The sequence below is a fragment of the Hippocampus guttulatus genome, chromosome 9, assembly GCF_054856545.1.
Source record: "Hippocampus guttulatus isolate MCC_2025c chromosome 9, RoL_Hgut_1.0, whole genome shotgun sequence".
NCBI lineage: Eukaryota > Metazoa > Chordata > Actinopteri > Syngnathiformes > Syngnathidae > Hippocampus > Hippocampus guttulatus.
This window is the reverse complement of record NC_141269.1, coordinates 22,850,785-22,874,469: the sequence shown is the minus strand read 5'-3', so window position 1 is coordinate 22,874,469 and position 23,685 is coordinate 22,850,785. Positions and strand designations below refer to the sequence as shown.

Sequence of the window (23,685 nt, the reverse complement as noted above, 5' to 3'; positions counted from 1 at the left end):
ACTAACAAGAAACACACATTAATGCGCAGAACCAGATCAGAGAATCCACTTAATAAGCGGTTCGTCTGTGTTTCAGTATATCTTACTCTGCACTCCCTTGGGTGTGGTGGGGGCTGGGGGTTGAAGGCTGGGGCCAGTGGAGCAGCGTGGTGTTAGGAGGAGTAACACTGTCCATTTCCCTTCAGAACTTTGTAAGAGAACACACATCAGAACACGTGATGAGGGGCATGGCAAAGGAAACAAACATGAGCACGCACACGTTTGCTGTTGTCATGGTCTTGCAGGTAAATTAGGGGTTAATACAACATGTTTGTTCTCGGTCGAAAAACATTTCAAGGAAATGAGAGTTGCATTTGCAAATAAGCGGGGCAGAATTTTGCCATTTCCTTCTTTGTGCAGTCAAGGTTTAGAGAAGAACAAGGGAGAGGGAGTAAGATTGCGTTTGTGAGGAGGAGACAGAGAGAGAAAGAGAGAGCGAGAGAGAGAGAGAGAGAGAGAGAGAGAGAGAGAGAGAGAGAAAGCTTTAGCCTGGCTTTTCTCTGCTGAGCCTTTCAGCTTCTCTCTGACATGTAAAAAGAGGCGTGTCCATAGACCAGTATAAAGTCCAAAGAGAGCCACTCAAGTTGAGCCATTCTCAGGCGCCAGTTCTTTGCACTGCACACCAGCAAGAGGACAGACTGCGGTTGTTATTCAAAACATTGCCTTTTGATGATTTTACCGCTGGACACTTGTAAGCCTGATTTTTGGGTGTTTCGGCCGAAAGTAGCAAGACTCTGGACTTGAAGAACGGGCTCACCTGAGCACGCTGGTGGATATTCGTTTTGACATCACAAAACCTAGTTTTTATCATCACTCCACCCGCCAGCTGAGCAGATCAAGAGCAAGCTTGTATTTCAATGCTGTTCCACTGAACCTGTGGGACAGAGAAGCATTACAGACGAGGCATTGTGTCCCTAGCCAAAAATATCAAAGACCATCCTGGACAAAGAGTTTCTCTCAACTCCCGTCCCCTCGTTGGGCTCCAATCTGCTGTTGAGAATTCGAAAAGTGACCTCAACCTGAACACCACTCAGGAACGTAAAGTGTCTGGTGCGTAGGACTGCCTGCAGGCTGCCATGGTGCGTGAGGGTGGTGTGGCGGTGGCTCCATCCTACTGGGGCCTGTGGGCTTTTGCCACTTTGATGCTAGTGGCACTGTGCTTGTCCGACCAGGCCATCCGCTGCCCAGTGTGTTCCGAGGAGAGGCTAGCCAGCTGTCAACTGCCGGAAAACTGTGACGAGACGGTGCGCGAGCCTGGCTGCGGCTGCTGCCCCACGTGTGCCCTGCCGAAAGGGGCACACTGTGGTGTCTACTCGCCGCGATGTGGTACTGGGCTGCGCTGCTACCCGCCACAGGGTATCGAGCGACCACTACACTCGCTCATGCACGGCCAGGGCATGTGCACCGATGAGAGGGAGGTGGAGGACAACTCAGGTGAGCTTCTTCACAAGTTATCTTTTCGTTTCAAGAGCGATGATCTCAAGTTAGTCACTGACAAGGAATGTCTGTGCCTGGGCTGGCACTTTGTGGACCCACTGCTGGATATTGAGGTTACCTGGGAGTGGTTTGAGACGTCTTGTTTACACTGATCTTAGCTATGGCCCACACAGCAGCTCCTTCTGCACGGCCTGTTGGGGGCATGCACACAGTTCTCCCGTTGTCTTGCAACCACTTGCTGCGAAAGGGGCCCTGCAGCAGGATCCAAAGCAGAGTGCTGTGGTGATAGCTGGTGTAGGCGTGGACGCGCGGCGAGCTCGTGCTGGAGACATCTGCTGCTTGAGCGTGCGGTCCGTGTGACCTTTTGACCTACAAGTTAGAGTTTTCAAAATATACATTTATTGAAGTGATATTAAAAGGTGTGTGTTTTGTGTGTGTATGTGTGTGTGTGTGCATGTGTTCATGTATGTGTGCGTGTATGTGTGTGTGTGTGTGTGTGTGTGTGTGTGTGTGTGTGTGCATTAACTAAATCATGTCAATGTCTCAGATCCTGAGATTGTGCAGGCAGTGAAAATCATTGTGGTGGTTGTGGGAATGTGTGCGTCGACGCCTGTGTATGCGCGTGTGTGTGTGTGTGTGTGTGCGCACGCGTGTGTGTATACTGCGAGGAGGCAATAAAAGCTGCGGTATCAAAAGACTGTAATGGAGTGTGGCTAGTCTGGGGCTAATAGAGCTCTCTGCAATCAGTAATTGACTTGGTGCTCTTTTATTTCTCATCCTACTGCTGCAAAAGGTCTGAATTTGTATCTGTCCCTGATGTCTTGTTCTCACACCCTGGGACAGATTTCGTATTTTTGTCTTTGCTGTTTTCCTATTGGATACTTTTAGGTCTGTTTTTAATCCAACAATTTGGGATGCCCTATTTGCATATCCCGTTCCAGTACAATGGACTTTAACTTCTCCCTACTGATGTAATACTATCAACTTTTTTCTGTCTTCTTCTATTGCAAACAAATAGAGTGCTGTTGATTTCTGTGACTGTGTGAGGCAATTGTTATGAAGTGTCACAGAGGTGGTTCTTTTATTTGATCCAATCTAGCCACATACTGGTCCCGCGTTGCTTGAATAAACTGGTAAATGCACGGGCTTTCGGCTCCAGCCAGAACAACAAAGACTTGGATCCGTCATTAGAAAACTCCCAGGACACTCATCTCCAGTGCAGCATCTGTTTCCATTGCCCCCCCCCCCCCCCCCCAACTCCCTAACAAGCCTTCGAATGCATCGCCCACCACGTCCAGCTCCTGCAGGAGGATGAGCTCATCAGCACTCATTCTGCCAGAGCTGAAATGAGAGCCTTCTGCTCTCCGTGCAGGGCCAGCATAGGTTAGGCCAGCACATAGCGTGACTAAATGGAATCAGAAAGACGAGGAAAGCTGTTTGGAGCATGATTAAAAAGAAAAAAATAGGAGGGCTCTTCTAGCGCTGACCAGATTCAGAGTTTCTTCAACAGCGACTGAACTGAAAATTACCCACGAGGAGGTTTGAACTTGTTAAAAAGGCCAAGGGTTCACTTGCTGAGTTCAAAAATCTTTTGATGTGCTGAAATCTGACCACTTAGTTCTGTTGGGCTCTACGCTTCTTATTACCCTCGGGATCAAAACAAAGTGAAGGCGATGTGCCCACTGCACGGTAAATCAATTTTCTGCTGGGCAGCAACTCAGATCCACAGCATAAGAATGATTGATATTTTCATTGCGGTGTGGAGCCAGTACAAATGAGCATGGGAGAAAGGTGGAAAGATATTCGAGTCAGAATAGATCTATGTTATTAAACAAGGACGGTGAATTCTTCTGACTCACAGTAACCAATGAACACTCTGGATAAAAAGACAAAAGGGTTTTTTCAATCCAAGAGAATTGACTTGGAAGGAATTTCTGATAGCAGCAGGTCTCAACAGCAAGCCAGGATCAACCCTGTATTGTAAGCCATCAATTTATTATTTCCACCATGTTTCCAGTGAAGCCAAATTCCAAGCACTGCTATCATCTGTCAAGGTTTAAAGCAGATTTTGTGGTAACGCCCCCTTCTTTGAAAGCCTGCCTATGCTAATAGTAGTAGTAGTAGTAGTAGATTTTATTTATAAGCGCCTTTCAAGACACCCAAGGACACTTTACAATAACAAAAAACACAAAACAATACGGGTTGAGCAGCGGCAGCCAAAACGCGCCAGCGTTCACTCAACCCGAAAGCCAGCTCTAACTGCGCACATGGGTGAAGTACTCAGAATAAGTCAATTTGTGTGCGTTGGCATCCGGGCCGACATTCCAATCAAGTCTTCACCAGTGCGACACACAAATTCTTCCTTTTCTGAAAAACATTACACACATGGATATGGATGTAAGGGATGAAAAGCTTAATCGAAGGTCTGTGAAGTTCAGCCCTGCATTTCTCTTAACCCATTTTATGTTTTAGAAATTGTGTTGTTCAACATGTCTACTGTCTTGATATTAATTGGGGATTTCATAAATGCCTCTCAGACGTACCTTAGTGTTGTGTATTTGCTTACTCGGGGTGCTGCAGTGCATTTGTACAGCTGTGGCTCTTATGCAGGAGTAAATATGAACAGCTACTTGCAGTCCTTTTGTGCACACGGGACCCCTCGTCGTGCTGCAGCCAAGAGATCCACAAATAATCCAACACTGACCTTTCTGAAAGACAGTGAATCTCGTGGTGATTATTAGCTTGCACCAAATAGCACGTCTGTGTCACAGTGCAGAGGTTTGGGGTTCGATTCCAGGCTCCAGCCTTCCTGTGTGGAGTTTGCATGTTCTTCCGGTGCCGGCATGGTTTTTCTCCGGGTACAGGTACTACGGTTTCCTCCCACGTCCCAAAAATATGCATAGCAGGCTGATTGAACACTCTAAATTGTCCCAAGGTGTGAGTGTGAGAGCAAATGGTTGTTCGTTTCTGTGTGCCCTGCGATTGGTTGGCAACCGGTTGAGGGTGTCCCCCGCCTACCGCCCGAAGACGGCTGGGAGAGGCTCCAGCATGCCCGCGACCCCTGGCTGGATGCATTTTTCCATCTATCCATCTATCCACCCATTCACATCTATTTCTGAAAAAAACAACAACTTCACATTATTTTCTTTTCTTCTCAAAGAATCATAAGATTTCTTTTAGAACGCAGAGGAAAGTGTGAATATCAGACGAGGTTATATGTAGGAAAACACTCACATTTGTCTACAGTTGATGGTGACATTTATTTGGTAATCCCACAGCATTCACACGGGATGGGAGTGAACTTTACCTTTAATCACCGGAATGCAAAGGATAAAAACTTCATGGGATGAGATGTGAGCAGGAAGCATCTAGTAATTAAAAACTTGGAGAGTCCATGAGGAGAAAAGGGGCGACAAAATTTTCAATCAATGAGTCGAATGCAGTTTTAGTTGCCGTTTTTTCCAAAATGGGAGCGGTACAAACGTGGGAATCGTTTTCACCGGGATAGGACGGGGCAGGATATATATCTTTTTTCAAACTACGGTCCAGAACTGGGACGGGATGGGAAAATAGTCAATATCCATTCCCGTGTCACCCTCTAGTCTGCAGTTCACAAAATTTGGTTTGTTTTACAGATCGCAAGGCTTTTGATCGAAACTTTTTTTGGGGGGGTCGGGGGGAACAAGTTTATTGGATGATGATCCATCTGGAAGACTTTTTATTCTGTATTTGTATTTGGCTAATTGCCGTGACAAAATCTCTTAAAGAATATTGGACGTCAAGGCCACTGAATTGTTTTTAACTAATGGTACAACGCAGCCAGAAATCTGCTTATTACCAAGATGAATTCATCATTTTACATTCAGTTTCAAGTTCTGTGATCCTTGCTCAGTTATTTTATTTGAAGAATCTCAAAAAGACATTTGAAGTTCAAAAGAATCCTATACAATATGCCTCCTTCAAATCTCTTCAGATGTACGGTATTGCTTCTTGTGGATAAAATCAAGCGTCTAACACACAAATCCCTGTCCAGCTCTTGGTGTATTTCTGACTTAAAAACACAGAATACACCCAGGGATCTGTTTTGGCATTGACGGGAACACTGGTGAGTGGTTAGAGCAGCATGTGGCAATGTAGCACTAGCAACAGGTTTTTTCCTTTTGGAAATTTCTTTTGGTTTCCTATTTGGTTTTAGCTTGAGCAAATTAAGGGAACTCCCTGCTTTGCGGGTAATGTTACACCACACATTGATTTTATTGAAGAGTGTTGTTACAATTCCTTTAGATTTGGATCCGGCTATATTATTGATTGCTGTTTTGGCGACATTTGCTGTTGACTCTGAAAAGGGCGTTCCCGTTTCCTTGAAGAAAGTCTGGGTGGCTTTTGAACTCTCTGCCAAATAATTAACAACAACAAAAAGAATCATTGCTTGTTCTGAATAATCTGTGTACGTGCCACGCTTATCCTGAACAGGAGAGTTGCTGGATCTTATCCCAGCTGACTTTGGGCAGAAGGCAGACTACACTCTGAACTTGTCACCAGTCAGTTGCAGGGAACAGAGAGACAAACAACCCTTCACGCGATCACTGAGTGGGAACCGCTCTCACGTTACTCGCACACAAGTCCGGCGTGTGTACCACTACACCATCAGCGACCCCAACATGCAATTAGTATATTATTTTTATCCTCCCATGAGTCATATATTGGTCTTTTTTCCCCCCTAAGAATTAGGCTTTGCTTGATTCGTGTTGTTTCTTTACGTGGACTGTAGACCGTCTAAGAACTAATGTAATTCCCATAAATTACGCCAGATTTTCTTTCACGACAATGTATTTTGACAAACTTGACAGTGCAACTAAAGTGAAGCCTTTCACCTTTGATTTGGGGTTTAACGAAAAAATCCTATTTAGGAGTTTCAGCTATCGTTTTACATAATCCTCAAAACCTGCAAAAGTAATTGAAGTTGATAGAGAAGACCAAAATTAAGAAACAATTTCCTATAAATGCAGTGGGCTTCAAACATATAACACACTCACAATTCTGGAATGAGGTTCTTTGAAGATGAAACCAAGATTAAGTTGGACCACACTGAAAGGAACAGAAAAAAAGAGAAGTGCCGTGAAAAAAAAAAGGCTCGTGATCCAAAGCAAACCACAGCATATTTCAACCATGGCAAAAGCAGCTCTAGTGCCAATCATGAATCTATCCATTCGAGACATTCAGAGCTATAAAACAAATGTAAAAATGTGACGTTAAGATTATTTAAAGCTGGAATCATGTTAAACCTGGTCAATGATCGTGTAGCGGTTCACTGTTCTGACTTCTGTGCTGGCTCTGTGGGTTCAGCAGTGGAGTTTTCAAACCTGCACCAAGAAATAGTGAAATATGTTTCTTTCAGTCCACCTTTACAGAGCCTTGCGTTTAGGGTGTCTGGTTGCTTTATTGACTTGCTCTGAGGGATTTGAGGTGGACATCACAAAGAGCGCTGATGAGTAACATTCTCAGAGGGCTGACCTTTGACCCAGGCTACCGCAGCCATTCTGGGTCATTTGGTTTTAGATAATAGTAGAGTCATTTGGTCAGATGTGAGGAAAGTGTCTGCTGCAGCGCTGAAAGAAAACACATCTTGACCTTGCCTTGTCTTTTGATGTTTAACAATCAATCAAACACTTCATGGTACACTTATTTTAAGTGAGCAATGTATTTTTTGTAGAACAGTTTGATGGAATTGTATGAGAAATGTCAAATCAATCAGTGGATCGGACTGAGGGAATCTCTTCTGTTACTGGTTGTGTGTTGCTCCACAAGTAGGCTCAAGATAAAAATTGTGAACGTGCTGAAAAGATTTGGACTGATTTGACCACATCTTGGGTCAGCTTGAGTTCAACCTTAGCTTTAGTACAACCCTTTGTCTAAATTTGATGGTATTAGCTTAGGTGTCATTGGGTGCCTGAAAAAGTCCCCAAACTGAACATTTCAATGTGATAAGAAGAGAAACATTTATTTCTGGGTTAATTGGGGAATCGAAGTCCTTCTTTATGACTAGACAGTAAAAACAGCTGGGTTGTTTTCCTAACCCACTTGCTTCATAGCCGTGGCTTTTGAGCAGATTGATTTAGTTACTTTACTCTAATTGCCCCACTGGGATAAATAAAGTTTTCTGAATCTGAATCTGAATCTGAATTAACCCAAGGGCGGGTTAATTATTTGGGCCGAACAGATTGCGTTGAAGGTTGGATTCGGATCTGCTCAAGAAATGAAACTGGTCGCCATTTCTAAGTATGTTGAAGTAAATTTAATTTAATTGTCCATTCAAATGTGGTACAAATGCTAATTAGTTTATTCCAATCAGAATACAGTACCGGTAATACTCATTTAGCTCGTGAAAGAATGTACCGGTAGTATAACATAATGCGAAAATATACAGTATATGTATTTTAAAATTAAAATTGTGGCAAATAAGTATCAAATATAACAACATAATCATGATGCAATTTCATTCATAATGAGGAAAAAACACAATGATGCACCCAAGAGTAGCAACAAAATAGAAGATCACAATATCCTAATTAAAAAGGTTTTTGCTATCGCACAAGCAATTGAAGCAACAAACTACACATCTCGCTTTTGAACGACTCCCAAATCACACTGCTCTGTGCAGTAAGAGTGCATGCAATCGGAAGTATACAAACAGAAAAAAAGAGAAGAATTCACAACTTTGGATGAAGGAAACCACTGAAACAATGCTGGCGCTTGCGATAGGAAGTGCTGATGAGCGAAGATTAAAAGCAAAAATACAGAAATGACACAATTCCTCAGACACGCCAAGAGAGACAGTTTAGAAAATCGCATAACTTTTACACCACAGGACCACGGCGAGCTGACTGAAACATTTGCATTCAATTACCGCATATTTTGCCAAAGTACATATGTACTCTGTCCATGTTTTGCAGGCATGTTAATAGAAACACATTCATTGTTTTTGCCATCAAGAGTCAAAAAGCAACACTGTACTCTTCTAATATTTCCACAGCGTGTCGAAACAAAGATGGCATAAATTAAAAAAAAAAAAAAGGAAAAAAAATCCAAAGCAAAATCACTATACAAAGGGTTAGCAGAGAACAGAACTGCCCTCTCTGTCTTTCTCTTTGCCAACAGTGTTTAATTGGATGCCTGCAGGCGGGGACCTTGTATAACAAGCAAAGCGCAAATCTACAGCTTTTATAGTTTAGCCTGCTTTGATTCCAGCGCCAGTCTATAAAACGCCACAGGTAATAAGCTGGAAGAACAAAACACTGCCAAGTCTCACAAGCCACAGGTGAAATGAGTGTGGATGTGTGCACAGTGAGGTGCACAAGCACGCATGCACGCACGCACGCGCACACACACACACGCACACACGCACACACACACGCACACACACACACACAGCAGTGTCCACTTACAGTATGACAAATGCTAGTGCAAATACGCTTTAACAACCTCCATCTGGAGGGATGTAGGATGAAGAGGGAGGGGACATTTCCTCAGGAAGCAGCTGGCTGCCTGAAGGGCCACAGAACTCGGCATACAGAGGTTAATGTGGTATACGCCGCAATAGGGGTGCTGTCATATAAATTACCTAATAAATCGTGACATGGCTGGAGTTATTATGAAGCAGGAGGCAGTGAGCATAGGACCGCATGTACAGTATTATAACAGGAGGAAAGTAACTTTGACAAAGTGTATGTCTGATTGATTGATTTGTCTGATTTCTTGCTGCCCTTAGTGATGGAACGGCAGGATGAAATCATCCTGGAGCACCCAAACAACAGCAATATCCGTTGCAGTCCACAAGACAAACGCTGTATACAGAAGACCCTGGCCCGACACCCACCAAAATCCACAAATCAGAGAAGCAACACGGCGAGGGAGGAAGCCAAGGCAGCGCTGGTGAGCAAAAGCATCATTTTATTATATCCAAAGAGTAACACACTCATCTCTCGAGCAGGGATTCCCAAACTGTACTGAATGAGATTAGAGGTCGAATGTTGCTAAAGGTACTGCTGCATAATAATTCCTCCTTTACACCCAGAAATGAAAACGGGAATATTGATAGGTGAGGCATATCAAGTTGATTTGATAAGTCACGAAAGACAACAAGGAACACGTGTCTTTCCATGTTAGTTAACAATGGAACCTGTCTAACAACGTGTGCTGATAGCATTTTGTGTAAAGAGAGACAATAATTCATGTTGTCCTCTAGCCCCAGGTAGAGAGTGATTTTAAATAACATATCGTACGCATGAATGTGCATCGAAGACCTCAGTATTGACGAAAGAAGCATCAGAATGAAGTCATATGATAGGCCAACATTTTGCGGTATGACATTCATCTTGCCCTATTAGTTAAAATAGGTTTAAGGTTTCTTTTTTTCAGACAATGGTCTTATTCCAGTCAGGAAAAAAATCTTTTACCTTGTTGACAGTTTCAGCTGTGACTCTGGCAGTCACTTCAGCCTTCATCGAAGCTTCGTCAAGTTCCGACAAAGGCTGATACGACAACATGTGCATGAGAGACAAAAGCTGTTGTCATGTGAACAAACATTTTTCAAGTTATGCTAACGCCTGCACTCGCACAATCGGGCTTTATATTTTCTCAGAGAATAGCAAGAAAGGACATTGCTGGTTGCTAAAGAAGTAGTACAATATATGATTCAGGAGAGAGAAAAGCATAGAATTTACGGGTATATATGATCCCAGACCTCGACCCGCCATTAAATAATAGTTACCAGTTTGAATTTCCTCACCCACAAACCCTATTCCCAGTGAAGGTGGGACGTTGTGTAAAATGTGAATAAAAATGGAATACAATGATTTGCAAACTCCTTTCTTCCTATAGTCAGTTGAATACACTACAAAGATTTAATTTAATGTTCATCCATCCATTCTTCTTCCGAACCGCTTTATCCTCACTAGGGTCGCTGGGGGTGCTGGAGCCTATCCCAGCTGTCTTCGGGCAGTAGGCGGGGGACACCCTGAATTGGTTGCCAGCCAATCGCAGGGCACACAGAGACGAACAACCATCCACGCCCACACTCACACTCACACCTAGGGACAATTTAGAGGGAACAATCAGCCTGCCATGCATGTTTTTGAATGTGGGAGGAAACCGGAGTCCCTGGAGAAAACCCACGCAGGCCCGGGGAGAACAGGCAAACTCCACACAGGGAGGCTGGAGCTGGAATTGAACCCGGTACCTCTGCACTGTGAAGTCGACGTGCTAACCACTAGACTGCCGGGCCGCCCATATTTAATGTTAAAACTGGTAATATACAGTATATTGTTTTTGTGACACACAAATATTGACTCATTTTGAATTTGATGCCTGCAACATGTTCCAAAAAAGCTTGCATATGGGCATGTTTACCAATGTTTTACATCATATTTCCTATTAACAACACTCAAGCACTCAGCATTTGGGAACTGAGGATTCTTCATTTGAATTGTTGAAGCTTGGAGGTGGAATTCTTTCCCATTCTTGCTTGATGTACAACTTCAATTGCTCAACAGTCCGAAGTCTCTGTATTCCTATATTGCGCTTCATAATGTGTCTGACACTTTCAATGGGAGACAGGATTGAAAGGGGTGTTCACATGGCAGCTTTTACTCCGGTGTAGCACCGGGGCTGCCCCCCGTAGAGCGTTCACACGTACAAAGTTATACCGGTGTAGCCCCTGAAAACAGCTTAAACTGGAGCAAATTCAACCCTGCTCGGGAGGTGGTTTAAAAATTTACTCCGAAGTAAATGCTAGTTTGCAGGGCAGCACCGATATAAAATGGGACGTGCGAACGCTACAGGGGTAGACTCGCTACGCGTGAGAAGAGTTGATTACATACGGGTATTGCATAACTTGCATCCTGGGTATTTTGCACTTCTTACCTTTCTCTCTCTCATCCTTTTACGGTGTCTGATAGACCACAGCGTTGATTTGTCTGGAGAAGTATAAACCATGGTTTTTCGATATGTCACAAACAAGGCGGGGAAAAGGAAGTACACGTTACGCATGCGCATGTTTTATCTCCGTATTATTACGATTATTACTTATTATTCTCGTATTGCACAGCTGCAGAAACTGCCGTGTGAACGCAAGTGGGGCTGCACCGGGTTTAACACACTTCTCTTTAGTAAGCAGCTTTATACGTGCGAACGCTCCACAAAACTTACACCGGTGTAAGATATATCGCAACAAAATACATCGGTGCAGCACCGATGCAAATGTGTGCCGTGTCAACACCGCTTCTTACTCCGTCTTTTACCGTGCTGTTGTAACAAGTTGTGCAGCATCATCTTGCTGAAATGAGCACTGATGTCCCTGAAAATGTCGTTACTTGGATGGCAGCATATGTTGCTCCAAAACCTATATACTGTACACCTTTCAGAAATAATGGTGCCTTCGCAGATGTGTAATTAGCCATGACATTGCACTAACATAGCCCCATACCATCACAGATGCTGGCTTTTGAACTTTGCATCCATAACAGTCTGGATGGTTGTTTTCCTTTTTGGCCTAGAGGACACAACGTCCATAATTTCCAAAAACAATTAGAAATGTGGACTCGTCAGACCACAGAACGCTTTTCCACTTTGCATTGGTCCACCTTCGATGAGCTCAGGCCCAGGGAAGCCAGCAGAATTTCTGGATGTTGTTGATATATGTCTATATATGGGGAAGTCCAAGATGGTGCCCGAGTAGGCAGCCGTCAAGTGCTCTCATGAGCCTTGCTTTTTTTTTTTTTTTTTTGTGTTTGTTTTGTCACTTTGTGTTTGTTGTTGCGTCGTGTGGACCGGATGTGGATTGTTCAGCATTTTTTGGCCACGACATTCATCAAGGAGGAGACTCGGTGCTTGGTGGTTGCACCTTCTCGGCCGCATGGATATACCAGCACTGTTTTTGATTGGGAGGAATGTCGGTGCCATTTGACTATCATTGCTGGACAGCTCTGGGGCGCTTGTGTTTTTTTGCACTTGTAATAGGCAGCATTTTACACAGCCCCGCTTTGTTCAGCGGAGAGATCGGTGGTGCTGTTGGACGGTCTGCGACTGGAAGGATGCAAGGCTTGAGGAGCCGACGATGCGAAGAAAGGAGCGTCAGCGCAGAGCGCCGATGCAGACGTGGAGCTGGGAGTCGCGGCTTGGAGTTGAAGTGAATTATGTGGGACAGGAGATGTGCGCCAATCTCTTTTCGTCAATGGACGCTTCAGCTTCTTGTTTGCTTTCAAAACTTAGCTTGTAGCAGACGTGTGCACATTTTCAGCATGACGTCTCTGATCCACTGGTGAAAGGACACTTTGATCCTCTTCTCTTTCATCTATAACTGCTTCAAACAACAAAGTGTATTCAGGAAAAGTGATTAAGATTGCACGACTGTCTGTGTCTTATGTGTTGTGTTGTGTTATATTTTCATTTTGACTTCAAGATGGCGCCGGGAGAGTGGCTGCCTTTCTAGCAGCTCCTATATTTTGTTGTAGTTCTTCTTCCTTTCATAATTTTGCTGCTGTGAATTGGGAATTTCTCCATTGCGAGACTAATAAATGATATCTTATCTTATCTTACATATGGCTTTGCTTTGCATGATAGAATTATAACTTGCCTTTGTAAATGTAGCAACAAACTGTTAACTGGCAATGGTTTTCTGAAGGGTTCCTGAGCCCAGCCTGGCAATAAACTTGACATAATGACACTTACAAAAAAAAAAAAATTACGCGGTGCCATCTCAGGGATTAAAGGTCATGGGCATTCACTGTTGCCACTTACGTGCAGAGAGTTTTATAGATTCTCTGAATCTTTCGGTGATGTTATGGACCATAGATGATGAAATCCCGAAGATTTTCACATATGTACGTTGACAAACATTGTTCTTAAACTGTCAGAATACAGTATTTGCTCTTCCAGTTGTTCAAAAACCTTTGAACCTTTCCCTATCCTTACTTGTGAATGGCTGAGCCTTTCGGAGATGCTCCGTTTATACACACTCATTCTACTCACATATTTCCTGTTCATGTGTGGAATGTTCTATACAGGTCTTTTCTTGTTTTGTTTTGGGGGTTTTATTTAGCATTCCTCAAGTTTCCTTGTCTTTTTCCCCCTGTTTGAGCTTTTTTGGAACATATTTTGAAAATATTTGCAGAAACCCCCCCCCAAAAACGTTATTCAGTTTCAACATTTAATATCTTGTCTTTGTGGTGTATACAACTTACTCTAGGTTGAAAATTTGCAAATCATTGCATTCTGTTTTTATTTACGTTTTTTTAGCAAGGGAGTGACGCTCTGTCGGTGAATTGAAGTGGCACAGTCATTGTACACTCTCGGTTCGTCAATCGCCAAATTGAATTTTTCGTGATTGCTTTTGTTTAAAATGCTTTCTTCTCCAGGATTTCATTCCTCATTTACCCCAATTTTTCCATGTAAAATATATCCATCCATCCATCCATTTTCCGAACCGCTTGATCCTCACTAGGGTCGCGGGGGGTGCTGGAGCCTATCCCAGCCGTCTCCGGGCAGTAGGCGGGGGACACCCTGAATCAGTTGCCAGCCAATCGCAGGGCACACAGAGACGAACAACCATCCACGCCCACACTCACACCTAGGGACAATTTAGAGCATCCAATCAGCCCGCTATGCATGTTTTTGGAATGTGGGAGGAAACCGGAGCACCCGGAGAAAACCCACGCAGGCCCGGGGAGAACATGCAAACTCCACACAGGGAGGCCGGAGCTGGAATCGAACCCGGTACCTCTGCACTGTGAAGCCGATGTGCTAACCACTGGACTACCGGGCCGCCTGTAAAATATATATTTCATGTTTATCATCATTTCCGGAAGAATTTGATGGGGGGTTGTAAATGCAATTCATATCATTGGGCGTCAATTCCACATGGATTTTCACCATTTGCAGGCCAGCCGGTCCCACTATGCCACGAATAGCAGCGGGCGACTGTAAAAAGCTGCGAAAAGCTCATAGAAGCGGCTGCAACTCCAGCAGATGGTTTATGAAATATCTTCCATTCATCCAAAGTACATGAATCAGGTTATAAATTGTACATGACTTCAGCATTCTTAGCTTAAAAAAGTGTCAAAAAGTCTTTCAATGAATGATAATTTTGAGTCATAAAATGAATTATTTTCCATCGTGAACATGTGTCCCAAACTTTTTAAACCACATTAATTAGGAGTTGTTAATGACAAAAAACAAACAAACAAGCAAACAACAAGCCCGAAAATGCATATTCTACTTTTAAACAAAAACTCAATACACGCTGCATTTTCACTGGCATTGAGGGGAATCGTTACTCCTCCAAAATAACCACTTTTCAGGAAAACCCCAAAAATGGCATGTTTGGTGAGACTCACCTCAAAGAGAACAAGCAGTTTTCAACATTTTAGATTGGTCAACAATTTGTAAAAATGAAAGAAAAAATTATTATATTGACTGAATTTGGACATCAGAGGCTTTCCGTCTGGCAGTGACAATTTCTGAACAGCATGTTCATATTCATAAAAGTTTGGAACAAAGAAATGATAAATGCCTTACATAACTGATACGTAACAGAGAAAGGGGGAAAAATCAGTATTTCAAAAGGAACAAGTCAGGATTAACATAAACATAGTCACTGACCTGACATCCATGCAAGCAGTGTGTGTTAAATTCCCTCTCAGTGATGGTATGAATCTGCTGGCGACTAGTCAGTCGATGGTGTTGTCCGCCTTTCTTAATAGGATAGGTTCCAACTCACACCGACCTTGAACAGGATATGCAACATAGTTAATGTATTGAAAATATCGGTCAGAAATATATTTGTTTGACCAAAACCTCATCATATAATACTTTCCCAAAATCAACAATAACTTACAAATATTAAGGTTGAAGTCCAAACATAAATGTATGTATGTATTTATGTATCTATAATAGTAGTGTATGAGGTCTGAAACCATGGTCCTCAGTCGGAAAAGGTTGGACTGCCCCCTCCGGGTCGGGGAGGAGATCTTGCCCCAAGTGGAGGAGTTTAAGTATCTTGGGGTCTTGTTCACGAGTGAGGGTAGGAGGGAGCGAGAGATCGACAGGGGGATCGGTGCAGCGTCTGCTGTGATGCGGACGTTGTATCGGTCTGTCGTGGTAAAGAAGGAGCTGTGCCAAAGGGCGAAGCTCTCAATTTACCGGTCGATCTACGTTCCAACCCTCATCTATGGTCACGAGCTATGGGTCGTGAATGAAAGAACGAGATCCCGGATACAAGCGGCCGAAATGAGCTTTCTCCGCAGGGTGTCCAGGCTCTCCCTTAGAGATAAGTTGAGAAGCTCGGTCATCCGGGAGGGGCTCAGAGTCGAGCCGCTTCTCCTCCACATCGAGAGGAGCCAGATGAGGTGGCTTGGGCATCTGATTCGGATGCCTCCTGAACGCCTCCCAGGTGAGGTGTTCCGGGTATGTCCCACCGGGAGGAGACCCCGAGAACGACCCAGGACACGCTGGAGAGACTATGTCACCCAGCTGGCCTGGGAACGCCTTGGGATCCCCCGGGAAGAGCTAGAAGAAGTGGCTGGGGAGAGGGAAGTCTGGGCTTTCCTGCTAAAGCTGCTGCTCCCGCGACCCGACCTCAGATAAGCGGTAGAAGATGGATGGATAGTGTATGAGATGCAGATGTGTAAATCTGATGCCTGTGTCGCTGTGTGTGAAAATACTTGAGCACAAATTTGCTCATGGGAGGCAAGTTCGGTTCAAGTAGTGTTGAAGGCAAGTGTTGAATACAATTATTATGAATATGTTACCCTGCATGCTGAGAACATTATTTGCATAATCAATATTGTGCAAGAGTGACTGTTGGTGCTGTCAAAAAAAAAGCAACTAACACACAACAAAAAAAATAAAATGACATTAATTTAGACATTGGACTAAATTTTACAGTGATTTGTTCATTTACGAATTGACTACTTAAACAGTACACAACAATAAGAAATGAGTAAAACTCCAATTTGGTTAGAACTTCTAACCAACTTCTAACTTAGAAGTGAATAAATGTGTGACTGCTGGTGTGCAGTTTTTCAATAAATTTAATAAGACAGGGTTTTTTTTTAATGGGGCACTTCATTGCATTATGGCTTAATATGCAGAATAATTATGCTTTTTTTCCATTGGCTTGTCGCTGACATACTTTATGAAACAACAGCCATACATATGGATGAGAATGAGCACAATTGTTTGGTACATATTGCCAAGTTCAATGTTCACTGACAATGGTGTCACCCCTCAGGCTCCATGTCGTGCTGAGCTCCAGAGAGCACTGGACAGATTGGCATCCAATTCCCGCACCCATGATGATCTCTTCACAATTCCCATTCCAAACTGTGACAAGAATGGAGATTTCCACGCCAAACAGGTCTGTGACATGAAGCACACAATTCCTGGCTGTTATTAATCTGACAGAAAATGAAAGGCTGATGTTTATACATCAAGTAGTTCCTTTCGAACTACATCAGCAGTTTCGGAGCCAGAATAAAAAAACATGCCTGCAGCAGATTAAATATTACCTTATGAGTACAAAATCAAGAAAAATGTGTCCAAGTCGACACTCCTTTGAGATCACCAAGGTCTTAATGAATTCATTAATTTTTTTAGCTCACGCGAAATATGATTTATTTTCCTTTTCAGAAATCAAGAGGTGAACCGTGCATATGAAATGCATTCTCCAACAATGGATGCTATAACTTTGTAGCTTTTGAACATAGCTTCTTTTAAGTATTTCTGCTTTGTCAAGATTCTGCAACAATTCCTATCAGCACAGGCAGGGAGGGAGGGGGTGAGAGAGAGAGAGAGAGAGAGAGAGAGAGAGAGAGAGAGAGAGAGAGAGACTGGAGATAAGATTGCTTTAAAGCTTTCGGACATAGCTTCTTTGATGTATTTCTGCTTTAGAAAGATTCTGCAACAATCCTTACAAGCGCAACAATACAGGCAATGAGAGAGAGAGAGAGAGAGAGAGAGAGAGAGAGAGAGAGACAGAGAGAGAGAGAGAGAGAGACTGGAGATAAGATTGCTTTATAGCTTTCGGACATAGCTTCTTTGATGTATTTCTGCTTTCCCAAGATTCTGCAACAATCCTTATAAGCGCAACAATACAGGCAATGAGAGAGAGAGAGAGAGAGAGAGAGAGAGAGAGAGACTAGAGATAAGTTTGCTTTGAGCTTTGTATGCAATCAAAGAAAAGCTGAGAAGGCACAAGTCCCCACCAGACTGACATATACTGATTGTGTCATGATCCTCTCCTGTTTCCTCAGTCTCTAGCTAGAGAGTGGGCGTTCCCTCACAAGCCACACCTGATACGAATCAAACTTAATTTTACAGATGTTCTTGACATTTTGCCTCATAGCTTCTCGCCACGTTTGTTTATAGTATTTTTGTCATGTATTAAGTTCTTGTGGTTATTGTCGCGTGTTGGATTTCCTTGTCCTTTAAGTTGACCAGCAATTCATGTTTTCTTGTTCCTTGCCTTTTGCAAGCGATTTTGGTTTGTTCCGCATTTTCCTGGTTCTTTGTTTACCAGCGTCCTGAGTTGTACTTTGTCAGTCCTGCTTTGTTTCTGTTGATAAACTAAATTATGACATAGGCTCTTATCCTTTTCTACATTTGTAGGATCCTCTCCTATCCCAATTATTTTGGAACATAACAGATTGTGCAACATGCTTGTGTCCCTGTCTGCAGAAATTCAGAGAAATCTGTTTAGTTAGAAACTATGGTAAAACCAATGTCATGAGGGAAAACTAAGAAGATTTCATGGAAGAGTTGCTGTGTTGTTAATTAGCCTTATAATGGCCTGCTAAATATGCTGTCCAAGATATTTTTCAAATATTTTATCTTTGGTGTAACGTCCTGTAGAAACAATTTCTTTAAGATTCAGTTACTCATCAAGACATTTTAATCATTAAGTGATCGAAATTAAAGAATGTATATCAGTAAACATTGTTGTCCCAGCAAAAAACCGCATTTATCAACAGCTCATCATGTCAGCCTGCGATTAGTGTTTAACTTCGAAAGACTTGTCTCATGCTTATTTCCAATTTCATTTTTTTCATATTTATTTTGAGTGATCGATTGTGCAAGGAGACCCAGTGTTAAAAAACAAGAAAAACAAAAACAAACCCAATGCTCCTTGTTGCTTCTATCAGGCCCAAAGTATTACTTTTTGACAGAACAATGGTTTTTATCAGTTGAGTGCTCCAAGATAGTACATTTTGCTTGTCAGCCCTGGAGACTGATGAATGATAACTAATGAGAATTGTTTGTCAGGGATAGGAAAGTAGCAGCCCTCAGGCACACTCTGAGTGCCCCCTTGATTATCCCTCCCCACACCGCCCCATTTTTTTAATACAAAAAAAATGTTTTTGTGCGTGTGTGTGTGTGTGTGTGTGTGCGTGTAGTTGTTGGGGGGGGGGCGGGGTTTGAATTTGTGACATGTTTCCTCTACTACAGTTAACCCCCTTCCCCATACTTGTGGCTCGGCACCCGTGATTCCCCCCCCCCCCCCCCCCCAAAACCCCCATCCAAATTACAAAAAACAAAGAAAAACGTATTTATAAGAAAAGATAAGAAAACCTTTATTAGTCTCGCAACGGAGAAATTCCCAATTCACTTTGTTGTCTGAAGCAGTTATAGATGAAAGAGGAGAGGATCAAAGTGTCCTTTCTCCAGTGGATCAGAGACGTCATGCTGAAAATGTGCTCACGTCTGCTACAAGCTAAGTTTTGAAAGCAAACAAGAAGCTGAAGCGTCCATTGACGAAAAGGGATTAGTTCCCTTCTCCTGTCCCATGTAATCCGCTTCAAACTCCAAGCCGCGACTCCCAGCTCCAAATCCGCATCGGCGCTCCGCGCTAACGCTCCTTTCTTCTCATCGTCGGCTCCTCAAGCCTTACATCCATCCAGCCGCAGACCGTTCAACAGCACCGATCTCTCCGCTGAACAAAGCGGGGCTGTGAAAAATGCTGCCCATTACAGGCGCAAGACACGAGCGCCCCGGGACTGTCCAGCAACGACAGTCAAATGGCGCCGACATTCCTCCCAGTCAAAAACAGTGCTGGTATACCCATGCTGCCGAGAAGGCGCAACCACCAAGCACAGAGTCTCCTCCTTGATGAATGTCGTGGCCAAAAAATGCTGAAAAAAGTCCACATCAGGTCCACACGACGTAACAACAAACACAAAGTGACAAAACAAACACAAAAACAACAAAAAAAGCAAGGCTCATGAGAGCCTACTCGGGCGCCATCTTGACTAAGAATAAGAAAACCTTTATTCGTCTTACAATGAAGAAATTCCTAAATTTCCAAAATGTATTTCAATTGGCCTCAACTGTGCCAGATTTTCACTATTTTCACTTATCGCCAGTGCATTGTGTGGTCCCGCGGTATTGTTTTAAGTTGTGATATTACAATTTACCACTAGATGGCAGACATGACTTAGTTGCACTTGCACCCGGTCTTATACTCCAAAGCAAGTTATCTTTTTTTTCAGATTTCGAATGACATGCAGGACAAACATAGTACTTTAAAATTTTGAGTTGATGTTTGTGGAAAAAAATGCACAAAATTATGCTGTTCAGTGTTGTTTGTCCACAACAATCACATATGGTGATTTTTGTGATTTTTTTTTCCAAACATTTATTGTTGAAGGCTGGATCTTTACATGCACTGAGGATTGTATTATGAAATACATTTTTGCACTTATGCACATATTTTGTCCATATTTTAAAATTGAATTTTTGTCATGTATCTCAATCAGAAGGACATGCTCCTATGGTCTTTTGTCATGTATCTCAATCAGAAGGACATGCTCCTATGGTCCCCCCCAGGAACACTAATGAAAAATTGTGGCCCCCTCTCGCATTTAAGTTACCCACCGCTGGTTTATGGAATGAACTTACAAAACTGCAGTTTAGTCTGTCGCATTTGTTACGTGACTAAATGGAGACCAAACAGGAATCTTACTGTACATTTCACATTACATTTAATCATATCAGCCATAGGAAATGTTTAAGAAGGTTGACTCCAATTTCTGCCCACAGTGTCATCCAGCACGTGACGGTCTGCGAGGAAAGTGCTGGTGCGTGGATCACAAGACGGGCATGAGACTGCCGGGCCCGCTCGAGTTGCGAGGGGAACTGGACTGCCACCAGTTACTGACTGCTACGCTGAGGGATTGAAAAGCAAAGGATTCAATGAGAGTTACGGAGCAGTTTAGTTCAACTGGTGCTTAAGAGCTGATCTACGAAAGAAGATGCCCCACAGTCTCACTTCATTTGAGGCCTACGGTACTTGAGCTCATGCAACAAAAGGAGTTTGAAATTGAAATGAGTTCTTTGATGTCGTAGCTTTGTTTCTGGATGTATGCGAGTCTTCTGGGCGTTTGTCATGTATTGTTTTGACAATGTGAAATTACAACATGTAGTCAATTGATACTGTATGTGGTAAAACATGTGGCAGTAAAAAAACAAAAAACAAAAAAACCAAAAAGCACACACGGGAAATGTTTCAATTTCTCAAGTGTTCAAGAGATTAAGATCCGGAAGGCAACCATGTTATACATGTCCAGCTCATTCATCCAGTTAACAGCAGAAGATAAAGTTAGTGCAAAATGAGAAAGGCCATGCTCTTTTTCCTTGAACAACCCAATGATTCAATTTGTACAGCCACGCAAATGTGCAAAGTAAGAACACTTTGAAAAAGCATACCACGAAACTGTTGCTACAATGTGTGAGAGCACAGAAGAGATTTGTTTTTTTTCTCTGTTTTACCGCTGCACCCTACCCACTTTTTTGCCAACGACTTGTCTATAGCGCACTGGTCCCAAGGTTATGGAATATTGGGCTGAAAGAAGTGAAAAAATAAAATAAAATAAAAATCTGGGAAATGTTGATAAAATTATCTTATTTCACGAGCTGCAGCTAAAATGCTAAATGACTCTGGCGAGTGCTTTGATATATTATTAATCCATATACTTTCTTCAGACTGTTTTATATAAAACATGGCTGGTGGCATGCAGTGATTGCACCAACCCATACACAATCTATATTTTTTGGACCATGATTGATCGGGACTCAAAAGACTTTCGGGCAATTATTTAATGTGCTACTCCTATGAGATATTGGCCATTTGTGGAAAATCTGCACAGAAACATAAACAGAGTAAGTATAGTTGTATGAAAAATTATTTGGGCAAGAAATGATCATCATTATTATCATCCTTACATCAATGATTAAATCAGTTTATCATCTGTGAGTGGAAATATTTTTCAAAGTACGGTCAAGAGCACTTCAAGGCAAGTTTGATTAAAGTCCAAGAATAAATGTTGTCCAGCAGCGCAGTGATGGAAGAAGATAGTCATTCATTTTGAAAGGAAACATGTTTTTTTTATTATTCCACATATGCATGCCCATTTGTAAGCCAACATCACGGAAATGACAAGAGAGCACAACGCAGGGGTTCAATTTAACTTTACCCAGAAGTGGGGGAAAAGTGCCAAAATGTGAATTTTACATTCACAGAAATAGTGAATGCATTCCCTCCTTCTGTACAAAACAGCATAAACAACAGTCTGATACGTTTCTGGAATTTATGTACAATAATGATGCTTGATTTCCTCTGTCTTTTATGTCTCAACCCAAATTAAGTCTACAAGTAATTCAGACCAAGGAAAGATGAAAGGTCCGACTGAAAATCCACACAAAGTAGAACATTTTATCTTTTCATCCTTTTTTCCTCTCATGATCTGTACAACTATAAAAAGAAACCCCCAACATTGGCCATTCAAATAAATCTTGTGAAAGCATCAGCAGGGGACTCACCACAAGAAACTGACAAAAAGAAGTTGGTTCGACAGAGAGAATCGACACAGCAGCTTTAAAATACGATAGACCAAAAAAAAGTCCAGTTTCCTAAAGACTACTAACAATGATGTTGACATTGAAAGCGGAGCCGCCCGTCGACGGCGACTATTTGTTAACTGCTAGAGGGTCAAAAACATTTATCTATTCAATTGCCTTTGTCTTTCAGAACGCGAACAGATTGTCTTGGCCTTTATTCTCAGAGGCATTCTAACGAAATAAACTCTGTATTTAAACTGTATGTCTCTTGATCTCTAACTTTGCTGTATTGAACTGTAACCACATTTCCTAACAAAAAAAAAAAGATGAAGAAAATGGCGTCATGTTTGCATGCATAAAAATCAGTCCAAGGATGAAAAGAGCTCTTGAGTCTCTTGTCCACAACAGGACAGCTATATTCAAACACTGAAGTGATCAACAATCTGATAGCCAGTTTTTTTTGCATCCGACGAAATTATTACCGGTAGTTACACGGTTACTGTTTATTTGATTAAAAATGTAAACATTGTAAAGCATTGATTAAACCCATTTAGAAACCGCATTGCTGATGTTGTCGTTACTTGGATCCTCAGAAACAAGATTTCAGTTTGGAAATCAGTTGACACACAAATATATGTTGTACATATAAATAATTCTAAATACACTATTTTTTTAAACAAACACGTAAATAAAATAAAGTGGATAGATCATTAGGATTTGGTAATTTTAGAAGTACTGTAGCTCGCATGGTGAAAAAGTGCAGGCACTGCTCTCCTCGACAATGAGAAGATTGCCAACATTATGAGGTGGAGCTGCAAAACGGTGGCCAAGACCATTCAGTGGTTTCAAATTTCCAGTCTTTTTTTTTTTTTTAATGTTCAGTGGGCATGAATACATTTTAATAAATCACCTGATGTTGCTAGGCATTCTGGAATAAATACAACACAAAAAAAAATGGATAGGATAGCTTCCACTCAGAAGATGCCTCACCATGATCGACCAAAGAAGTTACATGCACTTGCCTTGCGTTATATCCAGAGGTTGTCTTTGGAAAATAGATGTACAAGTCCTGCCAGATGCTGCAGAGGTTATCACCCGATCAGTCCTCAGACCAGACATCACACATGGCATCAAATTGTTCTGCAAGGACAGTTTGGCTCTAATTGTAGTTTGGTTTAGTTTGCTTTATAAATGTAAGATGAAGTTTCCGTTACTTTTTGTTGTGTAAGAAGCGTTTTCCATTTTTTTCGCGAAGAAAAATGTTTTCAAAGTTTTTGTTTGAGTTATTTTGTTCGTTTTTGTTAAGACCAATCCATCCATCAT

At 42.3% G+C, this 23,685-nt stretch overlaps 1 protein-coding gene across 2 annotated transcripts; it reads left to right on the top strand.

Annotated features, from left to right (window-relative positions):
- Positions 1-642: 642 nt before the first annotated feature.
- On the top strand, positions 643-22,924 carry LOC147200777 (insulin-like growth factor-binding protein 4). 2 transcript variants are annotated; one of them, XM_086120397.1, is made up of 5 exons: positions 643-1,118; positions 1,212-1,473; positions 9,245-9,408; positions 16,763-16,888; positions 20,566-22,924. In XM_086120397.1, the coding sequence occupies exons 1-5, from the start codon at positions 1,116-1,118 to the stop codon at positions 20,701-20,703; spliced, it is 693 nt and encodes a 230-aa protein (XP_085976523.1). In that variant the 5' UTR covers positions 643-1,115; the 3' UTR covers positions 20,704-22,924. The 2 variants fall into 2 exon arrangements, with proteins under 2 accessions (XP_085976523.1, XP_085976522.1); XM_086120396.1 differs by having other exon boundaries at positions 643-1,473.
- Positions 22,925-23,685: the final 761 nt, after the last annotated feature.